Here is a 14,609-nt window from a genome sequence, read left to right on the forward strand (position 1 = left end):
ACACTCACACCAGCAGCACTCTCTTTTCCTCAGCGCTGCCCTCCCCCCCGCTCACAACTTGCATTGACTTCATGCCTGGCTGCTCGGGGGGCAGCGCGCTGCACGCTTAAAAAGTAGAACAGAAGCTGAAGCGTGGCTTCAGCGTGGCGTGGCGTGGAGTGGCGGGGCGTGGCGTGGCTTCAGCGTGGCGTGGCGTGCGGCCGGTGTGATCGGTCTGGCCTGTTAACAAGGACGCTGAAATGAAACTGTCTCCGCGCAGCATAGCTTCAGGGTAGCTTCGGCGTATGGTGTGTTCGGGCCATCAGACGTTGATAAGCAATACATTTACCATATGAGGTGTTGTTTTGGTTTGTGCATTAATATTTACATTTTCTGAAGCTGTGTTAAGTGCATGCTAGTATGCAGTCAGAAGTGTTTGTTTATCAGGCGTTTTACAATGGCACCCAACATGTCTCAGGCAGCCAATCAGAACTGAGGATTTAGGATTCAAAATGAGCGATTGCCCAGAGTGCATGGGGTCTTGGCCTTGTCTCAACGACACTGATCCAAATGACTTGCTCTGGTGGTGTGGTAGGTTTGAAGTTCACAACCTTAAGCACATGCCTTCTCCCCTCACTCTCCTCCACTTTGCACTTTATACTATTATTGAACAATTTAGCAACAATGCCCTTTGAAGATGTACCAATTCACTTTTGTAAACAATGTTCTTTCTCCATGCTTTTTCTACTGTGTGTGTGTGTGTGTGTGTGTGTGTGTGTGTGTGTGTGTGTGTGTGTGTGTATGTGTGTGTGTGTGTGTGTGTGTGTGTGTGTGTGTGTGTGTGTATGTATGTGCGTGCGTGCGTGTGTATGTATGTGTGATGTCATGGTCCCTGAATGGCATCCGGTATAAGCCCCTAGTCTTGACTAGGGAATTGATGGCGACACCGAAAAACACACCCTAAATGTGTGTGTGTGTGTGCGTATGCCGTGCGTGTGTGTGTGTGTGTGTACACGTGAGAGAGAGAGAGAAAGAGAGAGAGATGGTGAACTCTGATAAGCTCCATTCAGTCAGTGGGAAGTGAGCTCAGCGCTCAGCTTTAGCTCCTAATCTGTCTACAATAACACACATGATGCTGCAGCGAGGGAGCGCAGCAACACACAGACAACACTAAGACCGTTTCTACACAACAAGGAGTTACAATGTCTACTGTACTGTTAGCAGGCTAATGTTGCTAACATTACGTTGTGTGTGTGTGTGTGTGTGTGTGTGTGTGTGTGTGTGTGTGTGTGTGTGTAGGTGTGTAGGTGTGTGTGTGTGTGTGTGTGTGTGTGTGTGTGTGTGTGTGTGTGTGTGTGTGTGTGTGTGTGTGTGTGTGTGTGTTGGGTCAATATGCACACAAGCAAAGAGTAACCGGAGAATGCTTATCCTGTGTACAGTATGTATGACTTCATGGGTGTGGCAAACCATCCTACAGTATTAGCCCTGCAATGAAATCTGAGACTGTCTCCCTTTCTGTCCGTCTGTCTGTCTGTCTGTCTGTGTCTCTGTCTCTCTATGGTCTGTCTGTCTGTCTGTCTCTGTCTCTCTATGGTCTCTCTGTCTGTCTGTCTCTCTATGGTCTCTCTGTCTGTCTGTCTCTGTCTCTCTATGGTCTCTCTGTCTGTCTGTCTCTGTCTCTCTATGGTCTCTCTGTCTGTCTGTCTCTGTCTCTCTATGGTCTCTCTCTGTCTGTCTGTCTCTGTCTGTCTGTCTGTCTGTCTGTCTCTGTCTCGCTGTCTGTCTCTGTCTCTGTCTCTCTATGGTCTCTCTCTGTCTTTTTGTCTGTCTGTCTCTGTCTCTCTATGGTCTCTCTGTCTGTCTGTCTGTCTGTCTGTCTGTCTGTCTCTGTCTCTCTATGGTCTCTCTGTCTGTCTGTCCGTCTGTCTGTCTCTGTCTCTGTCTCTCTATGGTCTCTATGTCTGTCTGTCTCTGTCTCTCTATGGTCTCTCTGTCTGTCTGTCTGTCTGTCTCTGTCTCTCTATGGTCTCTCTCTCTGTCTGTCTGTCTGTCTGTCTGTCTGTCTGTCTGTCTCTGTCTGTCTGTCTCTGTCTCTCTATGGTCTCTCTCTCTGTCTGTCTGTCTGTCTGTCTGTCTCTGTCTGTCTGTCTCTGGCTCTCTACGGTCTCTCTGTCTGTCTCTGTCTCTCTATGGTCTCTGTCTGTCTGTCTCTGTCTCTCTATGGTCTCTCTGTCTGTCTGTCTGTCTGTCTCTCTATGGTCTCTCGCCCCCTACTCCCCATCCTGCTCCCATCTTTCTAACCTGTATCCTGTATCCTCTCTGTCTACCCACATGCCTGGCCTGCGTCCCCACCCCACACATCCACTGATACTCTCTCTCTCTCTTTCTCTCTCTCTCTCTCTCTCTCTCTCTCTCTCTCTCTCTCTCTCTCTCTCTGCCTTCTACATTAACCCACTCCCACGGGCCCGCCACACCCTGAAATCGTCACACACACACGCAGTGGCACATAAACACATGCATGCACGCATGCACACACACACACACACACACACACACACACACACACACACACACACACACACACACACACACACACACACACACAGCATATTTAGTGCCCTGTCGAGAAATGCATCTTTCATCTGATGTCAACACTTGGTACATGTTTGCTTCTCTCTGCTATATGATGCGTACAGTGTGTGCAGTGTTTGTCCCCAATGCAGTAGTGTGTATGAAAGACAGGTCACCGTCCATTCACTTCTTTGGGGGGGAAGGGGGGGGGCTGCATGGCAATTGCCAATGACATTCTTAATGAGTTCCTAATAGGCTGGACCCAATATTAATTTCTGCAGTTTTAAGTTTTGAAAGGAGATCCAATAGCTGAATGAACTGAATGAGTTCAGTGAACTAAACCCAGCCTCTCTCCACTATTTTCCCTCTTCATATTTTCATCTATTTTGATTTGCACTGTAGACACTCTTATCAAACCAGTACACTAAAGCCCTTGGCTATAGGCATGGCCCTCTTATCAAACCAGTACACTAAAGCCCTTGGCTATAGGCATGGCCCTCTTATCAAACCAGTACACTAAAGCCCTTGGCTATAGGCATGGCCCTCTTATCAAACCAGTACACTAAAGCCCTTGGCTATAGGCATGGCCCTCTTATCAAACCAGTACACTAAAGCCCTTGGCTATAGGCATGGCCCTCTTATCAAACCAGTACACTAAAGCCCTTGGCTATAGGCGTGGCCCTTGCAGTATTGCAGGGTATTACACTGGGCATGGTCTAGTGCAGCTGGGCTAAACAGACAGGTTGGAGACACAGTGGAGTATTCGATCCATTTCTTTCTCCCTCAGACCTACAAACCACACGTTTCAATTTCATGCTATTCATTCTACTCTGGTGGGCTCATTGAGGGCTTGCCCAATACAATTTGCCCTGTTTGAAGAGCTTTTAACACACATGCCTCCAGGGTTTTAGTAAGCTTCTCTTTCATAGCAGCGATTCAGATGGGAAATATGAAGGATAAGCTAATAGTCTCTTACTAATGTGCAGTATCGGGAATACTGCAATGGATGAAGAGACACTTCAAGATATTCCTAATTGTGTTGGCCGAGAAGAAACCAACCAAGCTGTTCCCTTTGTGTTGGAGTCAGAAGAGAACCTATTTTTCACACACAAAAGTGCATAGTGCATAATGTCATTTGTCATTTGTTCCAGTACACTGTTCACATTTTAGGTGCATACTTTGATTTCCACTTTGTGAATTTCGTATAATAGGTTTTGGAAGAACTCTTTTTTTTTATATCATTCATTTTTTATTTTGTAGGCAAAACATACATTACATACATTATCATACGATTACCATACAATTATGAATAATTATAAACCCACTTATCCCTCTACCCACCCAATGCCCTCCCCACCCCCCACTCCCTACCACCAATCCGGATATTGCAACTGACCATATAAATTAAAACAAAAACAAAAACAGGCAGACATCAAATAAAAATAATCACCTAATCAGAAGACCTTTTAACTTCGAAATTAAATCTGTCCATACTACAATCGTGTTTGGTTTTGCATTGTTAATTCTTGCTGAAGATAGTTCCAGGTATGAAATGTCCAAAAAGCTCAGAGTATGTGAGATATCATGCGGAGGATTCCGGTTTTGGAAGAACTCTCACTGTTTTTCACCACATTTCCTACTAATCTGTATATCTGTCCTAGGTTTTTACAAGTGTAGATCTGAACAGCCTTTCTCGTCGGTCCATATAAGGCTAACATGACTAAGCATTCTGTCTTGTCTCTCTCTTTTTCCGCAGACTGATGTAAATGCCAGCTATCTGCGGGCAGCGAGGGCGGGGAACCTGGAGAAAGCTCTGGAATACCTGAAGAATGGGGTGGACATCAACATCTGCAACCAGGTGAGCTTAGTAACTGACAGCTAACAGAACACACAGAATTGCAGCCTCGTGCAGTTATCAAACAGTACATGTTCAAATCACAAGATCAAGTTCAATTTTATACATCATGTCATTCATCAAATCAGCTGTGTCAAACAATGATCCAAAACATACATGTACCAGCAAGTCGACATCAGAAGAACATGAAATGTATTTTTATGCCTCCGTGTAGCTGGAGGCGGCATTATGTTTCCGTCCATCCACAACGTTTCATCAGGTACCTGGTGAAGACGCACTGACGTCGAAACGTTGTCCTTATACTCTGCACCTTAAATAAAAGGCATCCTATGGGCCGAGTTGCTCCAGACTTCTTCCTTAATTGTGATTCTGGACCTGCCTGTGATGCACCGGACCTGCCTGTGATGCACCGGACCTGCCTGTGATGCACCGGACCTGCCTGTGATGCACCGGACCTGCCTGTGATGCACTGGACCTGCCTGTGATGCACCGGACCTGCCTGTGATTCTGGACCTGCCTGTGATGCACCGGACCTGCCTGTGATGCCCCGGACCTGCCTGTGATGCACTGGACCTGCCTGTGATGCACCGGACCTGCCTGTGATGCACCGGACCTGCCTGTGATTCTGGACCTGCCTGTGATGCACCGGACCTGCCTGTCTTTATCGCTGAAGCGCGGCGGGATTCTCTCTTTTAGGAGGAGGCAGGGTAGGAATGAGCACTGCCAGTTCAGGGGGCGTAGCGAGGGATGCTAGAAAGGAGCGCACTCTGTTTCTAGTAGAATTTTATTAGAAATGAAATACTATAATATGCACTGTGTTTTATCTCTTGTTTTCATGATTTTGATAATGTGTGTGTGTGTGTGTGTGTGTGTGTGTGTGTGTGTGTGTGTGTGTGTGTGTGTGTGTGTGTGTGTGCGCGTGTGTGTGTGTGTGTGTGTGTGTGTGTGTGTGTGTGTGTGTGTGTCCTCTCTTTTCAGAATGGTCTAAATGCTCTCCATCTAGCCTCCAAGGAGGGCCATGTGGAGGTGGTGGCTGAGCTCGTCAAGCAGGGAGCCAATGTGGACGCAGCTACTAAGGTATGTCCCGCCCATAGACCGTATAATACATATGGATGCAGCTACCGTGAGGTCACCCATTGGTTTTTGGACTCCTGTTTTGAATCCTCGAAGTTGGCATTTTCACCATCGCCATCTTGGTTATTTGGAGCCAGAAGTAACACACATTTGGACAAGAAGAGCCACTGCGCGGCCAGCTACGTCACTCACGTACTGGCACGCCCACCGCCGCCATATTGTCGACATAGCGCTGCAGCTCTCAAGTGACCGCCTATGTGGAGCAGGGTTTATAGGAAGCTAGCCGCCGTTAGCGTTACCTGTATCGTTCCTGTTGTGTTTGGATGGTGACCTGCGTTAGGCATGGCTGTAGTAATGGCAGCAATAAAGTCCCCGTGGTTTGTTTCTATCTCTACCGTCCACAGACGTGAAGGGAGCGAGACGGAGGATACGTCAGCAGCACAGGAGATGTGTGGATAGTTAGGAGAGACAGGTGAAACTTTCTGACAGCTCCTCACAGCAAAGTCTGTTCACCTCGTTCTTTTGTTTGTTTATTATTACAGGCATTAACGGCAGCATACAAACAACAACTCTGGGGTTTTTATTGCTGTCATTACCATCGCTATTTTGTAATGGAACAGAAACGACAATAAGGCTGTTACTAGTGGTCAGCTGCAGCGCTGTGTGCGCGCAGGACGGTATGTCAACAATATGGTGCGTCCAGGGTTAGCGAATAAGGTCTATTGGTCCGTGATGGGCGAGCTGCACGATCCCTGGACAGGCGACCTATCAATCACACCCCAAAACATCGTCTCAATTATCGTCTATTTGACTCTAAATGGGACCATCATTTACAAATTGAACATCATGCTGTGTTGAAGAAGACTTGAACCTCACTCTCACCTCGACTGAGACCATTGCCGGATACTAATTAAATTAAGTGTCGGTGCCCACGAGCTCCCCATCTGGTCCACTCAAACATTCAATAGAGAGGCAATGAAGTGACCGCCTACTTCCTGCTTCAGCACTGTAGCAGAGATTTTTCATCTGCCATTTCTTTTCCCAATTTCCTAAAATGCTTATAAAAATAGTTTTACTTGTTCAAACCAAACGGTACAGATATATTTAGAAACAAAACATAGAAGAAAAGAAAAGAAAGACCAAAACGTAAAAAAAATGCGGGTTTAAAGAGCATGGAGCAGGGTAATTCCTTTGCTAAATGTATACTTAACCTTGTCCCTATGTCCATTTGAAAAGTTAATGCATCATTAAAAAAAAAAAAAAAAAGTTTGAAAAAAAATATGGAGAAAAACACCTTCCTTTTTCAGAAGGAAATAAGAGACTTTTAATCTGACAAGAAAAAGCCTGCTACGTCACAGTGGGGAGTGGCTCCCGCGTGCGTGTCTCCCTCTCCCCTCCCACTGTGCTTGTCTGCGCTGTGACACGCTCTATCTCTCTCTCTCTCTCTCTCTCTCTCTCTCTCTCTCTCTCTCTCTCTCTCTCGCTCTCTCGGTGTGTGTGTGTGTGTGTGTGTGTGTGTGTGTGTGTGTGTGTGTGTGTGTGTGTGGGTGTGTGTGTGTGTGTGTGTGTGTCTACGCTGTGTGATACGCTCTCTTTCTCGTCTCTCTTCACTCGAGGGAGGGGGAGGCTGCGGCTCCTTCCTCCGCAGCACAGCACAGCACAGCACCGCTGCTCTGCTCTGCTCTGCTCTGCTCTGCTCTGCTCTGCGCCGCGCCGCGCTGTCTGCAGCCTGGGGTCCGCTCTGCTGTGCGGGAGAAAGAAGGAGGAGGAGAAACCGCCACCTCCACAGCCAGCCACCTCACACACCCCAACTGTGCCCGGCTCGCATGCCTCTCGGTCGGCTGGCCGGACAATATGCACCCCGCTGCAGCAGCAGCTTCGGGAGGTTTTCTCACTGTGTTCGGGACTTCGGCTCTAACTCGGCCAGATGGCTGGACAGTGGACACATACGTCACTTTTGCGCGCGCGCGCGCGCGCGTGTGTGTGTGTGTGTGTGTGTGTGTGTGTGTGTGTGTGTGTGTGTGTGTGTGTGTGTGTGCGTGCGTGCGTGTGTGTGTATCGAATTACAGTCCGCACCTCGGCCCGCCTCCGCTCGCCTCGCTTGATTTCTCAACTCTCTCCGCGGTCCGTTGTTTCATAGCTGGGCTGTTCCTGCTCTCTTTCACTGTCAAAATTAGGCTGAGGCCATCGTATGCATGTGCATAAACATTTGCTACCTCCTCTTCCTCCTGAAAACCGGCATTAGCATCCATAGTGTGTGACTGACAGCCCTGACCTAAGTGACGACAGACAGAGGGACAGACAGAGGGACAGACGGTCATGCCTGGCGACTCCCCACTGTGACGTCAGAGTTTTGGGATCCAAGATGTCAAAATAAAAGTTAAAAAAGTAAAACGACCCCAGAAGTCACTGTAGTGTATATGTAAGTGTCTTAATGTGAAAATCGAGTTCCTCCATAATTCACCTACACATTGACTGATTGGGGTCTCTAACCTGCCCCATGCTCTTTAAAGAAAATATTTTTTCAATGTTTTTTTTTTTTAAGTTTTGGTCCAACTGAAATGTTCTGTGTTCTCTCCTGATTCTAAATATAGCTGAACCGTTTGGGTCAACCAAGTAAAACAATTTTTATAAGCATTTAACGAAATGTCTATGGGAAAATTAATTGTGGAAGAAAACCTCTGGTACAGTGCTGAAGCAGGAAGTGACGTTCACTTTGCCTCTCTATATAGGGAAGCACTGGTAGCCAAGAAGCCCCACTGCATACTGCAGAAGTCTTCGCTGCACCACCGCTGCAATGTTGCTCCACCCCCAAGAGCAAGCTGTTCAGATTCAAGTTTTTTTTTCTTGGCCACTGAAAAGGACAAGTAACGGTCTGGCAACCAGTTGTTTCAGTGACACAGACTTTAGGCTGGGATGGAAATAACACTAAAACATCCTACTTAACTAGAAGTACCTTGTTACCTTGCTGACATTTGAATTAAGTAGTAGGAGTAAAGTTATCGTTGTAAACCTATACTTTAAAAGTAAAAACGAAATCATTTAAAATCAACGCAGATTGAAAGATGCTGCTGAGTTACTTTCTAGAAATAAAGACAAGATGTTATCTTTCCCATGTGATTATAAAAGGAAAGGGGACAGAGTTCAAACTAGATTCTTTTCATTTGGGGGGAAATTATAAGTGCAAAAAGTAAAATCAGATTGCTGTTATTTGCTGAGCAGTCTTTTTTCCCCAACAATGTGACCCCCCCCCCCCCCCCCCCCCCCCAATTAACACATTCAGACATAGATTAAATAATAATTACAATACAAACAAACAACCAAAACACATTTATTGTGAATGGCTCCACAACTGGCCAATTTCCAACGGTCCAGTTTCTGATGATTATGGAGAGCCACAAAATGAAATGAGTATACTTTTAAAATGTAGGTAAGTATAGTACTTCAAGTAAAATCACTCACTTAAAAAAAAACACTGCACATAAAAGCTACTCAATTACGGTAAGTGGAGTAAATGTACTTAACAGTAGTTAGTACTTCCACCTTTGGCTTTAGGGGTGCGTTCGTAAATGTCACTCCGGGCACCCAGAGCACACTCTGCACAAACTGGACCGTTCGTAAATTGGGAGCGCTGTTGGAATACAGCGTTGGGTTATTCAATACACTCGGAGTGGCACTCTCGGCACTCCGTCTGAGGAGACGGAGCAGCTGAGCGCCAAGAGCAAATAAACAGATAAAATGGTTAAAAAACACCGAGGAAAAGAAGAGAAGGGAGGAGAGGAGCTGCCTGAGAGCAGATAAGAGTGTGCTCTTTGTATGTGTAGCAGTTAGCTAACGGCTAGCTAGCTAGTAGCCTGCGTTTCTAGACTTATGACCCGTTCATTCATTCACACTACAGAAAGAGAGCACGCTCTGCTTCTTGGAACAGCCGCCCTCTCATTTTAGTATTGAGCGTCAGGTTGGATTTACGAACACAAGGTCTACGCAAAATCACCGCAGCTTCTGAAGTAATTGCAACACGAGTGAAAGCAAACTGTGTTGCCGCTACAGAAGAGCGAGGCATAGAATGAGAGAGAGATGATGGATCAGATCAGGTGATCAGATTCAGGAGGCATAGAATGAGAGAGAGGTGATAGATCAGATCAGGTGATCAGATTCAGGAGGCATAGAATGAGAGAGAGGTGATGGATCAGATCAGGTGATCAGATTCAGGAGGCATAGAATGAGAGAGAGGTGATAGATCAGATCAGGTGATCAGATTCAGGAGGAGGCATAGAATGAGAGAGAGGTGATGGATCAGATCAGGTGATCAGATTCAGGAGGCATAGAATGAGAGAGAGGTGATAGATCAGATCAGGTGATCAGATTCAGGAGGAGGCATAGAATGAGAGAGAGGTGATAGATCAGATCAGGTGATCAGATTCAGGAGGAGGCATAGAATGAGAGAGAGGTGATAGATCAGATCAGGTGATCAGATTCAGGAGGAGGCATAGAATGAGAGAGAGGTGATAGATCAGATCAGGTGATCAGATTCAGGAGGAGGCATAGAATGAGAGAGAGGTGATGGATCAGATCAGGTGATCAGATTCAGGAGGAGGCATAGAATGAGAGAGAGGTGATAGATCAGATCAGGTGATCAGATTCAGGAGGAGGCATAGAATGAGAGAGAGGTGATGGATCAGATCAGGTGATCAGATTCAGGAGGCATAGAATGAGAGAGAGGTGATGGATCAGATCAGGTGATCAGATTCAGGAGGCATAGAATGAGAGAGAGGTGATGGATCAGATCAGGTGATCAGATTCAGGAGGAGGCATAGAATGAGAGAGAGGTGATGGATCAGATCAGGTGATCAGATTCAGGAGGCATAGAATGAGAGAGAGGTGATAGATCAGATCAGGTGATCAGATTCAGGAAGGAGGGGAAGTGGATATGTGGAGGTTTTAGTGGCAGCAGTAGGAATGACAACACTGCAACAGCTGCTGCTTGCTGTAGCTGACATGGGTGCAACAGGTGCATATTACTCTCTTTTTTCTCTGTCTCTCTCTCTGTGGGTGTCTCTCTCTCTCTCTGTCTCCCTGACTCTCTCTCTCTCTGTCTCCCTGACTCTCTCTCTCTCTCTCTCTCTGTCTCTCTCTCTCTCTCTCTCTCTGTGGGTGTCTCTCTCTCTCTCTCTGTCTCCCTGACTCTCTCTCTCTCTCTCTCTGTCTCCCTGACTCTCTCTCTCTCTCTCTCTCTGTCTCCCTGACTCTCTCTCTCTCTCTCTCTCTCTGTCTCTCTCTCTCTCTCTCTCTCTGTGGGTGTCTCTCTCTCTCTGTCTCCCTGACTCTCTCTCTCTCTCTGTGTGTCTCTCTCTCTGTCTCTCTCTATCTGTGTCTCTCTCTCTCTCTGTCTCCCTGACTCTCTCTCTCTCTCTCTCTCTCTCTCTCTCTCTCTCTCTCTCTCTCTCTCTCTCTCTCTCTCTCTCTGTCTCCCTGACTCTCTCTCTCTCTCTCTCTCTGTCTCTTTGATAGCGCTTTCAGACAGACACGGTTCTGGTTCTGGCTCCGGCTCCGTTCTGGAGTCTCAGAACCTTGGTGCTTTCTGGCGAACCAGCCCGTGTTCACACCAGTTTAAGCGGAACCAAAGTGGGAGGACATTATTCGGTAGTCCTTCTTCAGTTTATTTTTTATTTTTTTAAGTTTATTAATTATTTGGTCTGGCGTTCGAGTGAACCCAGCCTTGGCCCTCTCTTCTGCAAGTTCGGCATATGACTTGCTCTTTCTTGTACTGCTTTCTAGCTTTTCTTGAGATTCGGTAGATGCCCAAATCGCCACTAAACATTTGGTTTCCTCAGCAGACCACTGCAAATTATTTTTCTCCATGTTGTCACTGCCTTCTTCTCCTTCCTGCTCGTTTTCACAGCCTAGAATGAGACACGCCCACTGATGATGTCACGGTTCCCAAGGAAAACCAACTATTTTTTGGTTCCGCTGAGAACCAACTTTTCAGGTTCCGAACCAATTATTTTTTCGGTCTGAACGCGCCGGCCAGTTCAGATTAGGGTTCTGGAACCGGAACCGGCACGGAGCCCTGCCGGTGTGAAAGCCCTATCAGTGTATCTCACTCTCTTTCTGTCCATCACTGACTCTCACTCTGTATTATGTCGCTGCTCTTTCTTTACTTGTCTGGTTCTCCATCGCTCTCTCGTCTTCATCAGATGGGTGTCTGTCACCACAGTATTCTTCTACTCTAGACCTGCTCTATTCGTCCCTGTTTCATGTTCATGTTGTCAATAATGTTGATACAGAAAAAATATAGGAAAAATAAAAAGCCTTTATTTATGTCTAATGCATAGCAAAGATTAAAAACACGCACCTGTGCGTTGCGGCACACAGTTAGCCAGACTAGCAACGCAAATACCGCAATTGACTTTCAGAATAAAGGGATTCAAAACCTAAATTTTTGAGAAAAAAGGTATTTCAACGAACGAAACTGCAAACCTTGTCCCAAAGTATACTTGTTGTGATGTTAAGATTACATATGGAGTGAAACTGTGGCTGTAAAGTATGACCCAAAATTAATATTAGGGTTAACGTTACAATAAGGGGTTTATTTTGAAAGCCCTAAAGCTGAAGACCTAGGAGAGAGGAGATCCAATTACGGTAACCTGAACGAGCCGCGATTTCTGTCTGCAATATTGATTGTGATTCTACTGCTCGGAGCAGCTCAAAAAAGACTGTGAACTTAGTTCAAAATTCTAAATTGTGAAGCATGAATGTGAACCAGTTCATTTGAATCTGTGTGAGGTTAACTTTGAGCTGAATCTGTGTGAGCTGAACTTTGAGCTGAATCTGTGTGAGGTTAACTTTGAGCTGAATCTGTGTGAGCTGAACTTTGAGCTAGCTCTTGTCAAGTGTGAACTTGCACACCACTGTATGTAACAGAAGAGGGAACGTGACCCTACATAGAGTCAACACAGAAAGCTAACAGTCCAATACGTCAGTGGTCTCAGTTTAATGTAGCTGCTCTATGCAAAGGATGTGTCATTGGCTCATTTGAACACATTTCAGAAAAATCGTTCTTCACGATGTCAATAGAGCAATTAGGCAAGAGCCTTTGTGCCCTGGCATGTGGCCTTGTGCCCTAAAGAAGTTGTGATGCCGAAGGACCGACAACTTTTTGGGATAATGGTAAAGAAACAGACAGACAGACATGCACACGTGAATAGATATTATAGATGTATTTTAATAATGAGTCTAATAAGAGATGTATTTTTTGTACCAGAAAGGGAACACAGCCCTCCACATAGCCTCCCTGGCTGGACAGACAGACGTGGTAAAGGAGCTGGTCACCCACGGGGCCAACGTCAACGCACAATCTCAGGTAAAACATACACACATGACTTACACACATGACTTACACACATGACTGACTTACACACATGACTTACACACATGACTTTCACACATGACTTACACACATGACTGACTTACACACATGACTTACACACATGACTTACACACATGACTTACACACATGACTTACACACATGACTTACACACATGACTTACACACATGACTGACTTACACACATGACTTACACACATGACTTACACACATGACTGACTTACACACATGACACACATGACTTACACACATGACTGACTTACACACATGACTTACACACATGACTTACACACATGACTGACTTACACACATGACTTACACACATGACTTACACACATGACTTACACACATGACTGACTTACACCCATGACTTACACACATGACTTACACACATGACTGACTTACACACATGACTTACACACATGACTGACTTACACACATGACTTACACACATGACTTACACACATGACTTACACACATGACTTACACACATGACTTACACACATGACTTACACACATGACTTACACACATGACTTACACACATGACTGACTTACACACATGACTTACACACATGACTTACACACATGACTGACTTACACACATGACACACATGACTTACACACATGACTGACTTACACACATGACTTACACACATGACTTACACACATGACTGACTTACACACATGACTTACACACATGACTTACACACATGACTTACACACATGACTGACTTACACCCATGACTTACACACATGACTTACACACATGACTGACTTACACACATGACTTACACACATGACTTACACACATGACTGACTTACACACATGACTTACACACATGACTTACACACATGACTGACTTACACACATGACTTACACACATGACTTACACACATGACTTACACACATGACTGTATACTTGCATGATTTTCACATTTACATGATGGAATTCCAACTAAAATGATTGCAAAAAATAGGAGCGTTTTGTGTCTGTGCCTGTGAGAGTGTTTTTGTGTCTGCTGACTTGAATGTGGGCCAGGCCGGGCTGCAGTGCAGAGCTGCTGACACAGCATGCACGCACGCACACGCACACACACACACACAGACACACACACACACACACGCACCCGCACACACGCACGCACACACACACACAGCAACCGTGATGATGTCACAGTCGGCCCAGGCTGGTGAATGTACAATTGTCAGATGGGATCTGTACACATTATGTTCATGTCCTCTTAAGTGTAAGATGAGCTACGGCTCACAACATGACATCATAAATAAAATATTAATAATTATAATAATTATCAAAGAAATCATGTTAGCACTGAGTTTGATTGCAGTTTAGCCGTCACTTTCTCCTTCAGACACACAGACACACGTGTGTCTTGTGTGTCAGAGTGCGTATGTGTTACACACTACGCTCTCAGACACACACACACGTGTCTGTGTGTCAGAGTGCGTATGTGTTACACACTACGCTCTCAGACACACAAACACACGTGTGTCTTGTGTGTCAGAGTGCGTATGTGCCTATGTGTTACACACTACGCTCTTCAGACACACAAACACACGTGTGTCTTGTGTGTCAGAGTGCGTATGTGTTACACACTACGCTCTTCAGACACACAAACACACATGTGTCTTGTGTGTCAGAGTGCGTATGTGCCTATGTGTTACACACTACGCTCTTCAGACACACAAACACACGTGTGTCTTGTGTGTCAGAGTGCGTATG

At 45.8% G+C, this 14,609-nt stretch overlaps 1 protein-coding gene across 1 annotated transcript in view; it reads left to right on the top strand.

Moving 5' to 3' along the window:
- Window positions 1–14,609, top strand: part of LOC310775455 (ankyrin-3-like) — a gene marked incomplete at its 5' end in the record, with an annotated part of 180,317 nt that overhangs the window by 50,515 nt on the left and 115,193 nt on the right. Inside the window, 3 exons of the mRNA XM_083635605.1 lie at window positions 4,307–4,408; window positions 5,384–5,482; window positions 12,744–12,842. Coding sequence (XP_083491731.1) covers window positions 4,307–4,408; window positions 5,384–5,482; window positions 12,744–12,842 — 300 coding nt within the window. The remainder of the gene's footprint in view (window positions 1–4,306; window positions 4,409–5,383; window positions 5,483–12,743; window positions 12,843–14,609) is intronic.

Source organism: Poromitra crassiceps (assembly GCF_964638095.1).
Source record: "Poromitra crassiceps genome assembly, chromosome: 4".
Classification (NCBI taxonomy): Eukaryota; Metazoa; Chordata; class Actinopteri; order Beryciformes; family Melamphaidae; genus Poromitra; species Poromitra crassiceps.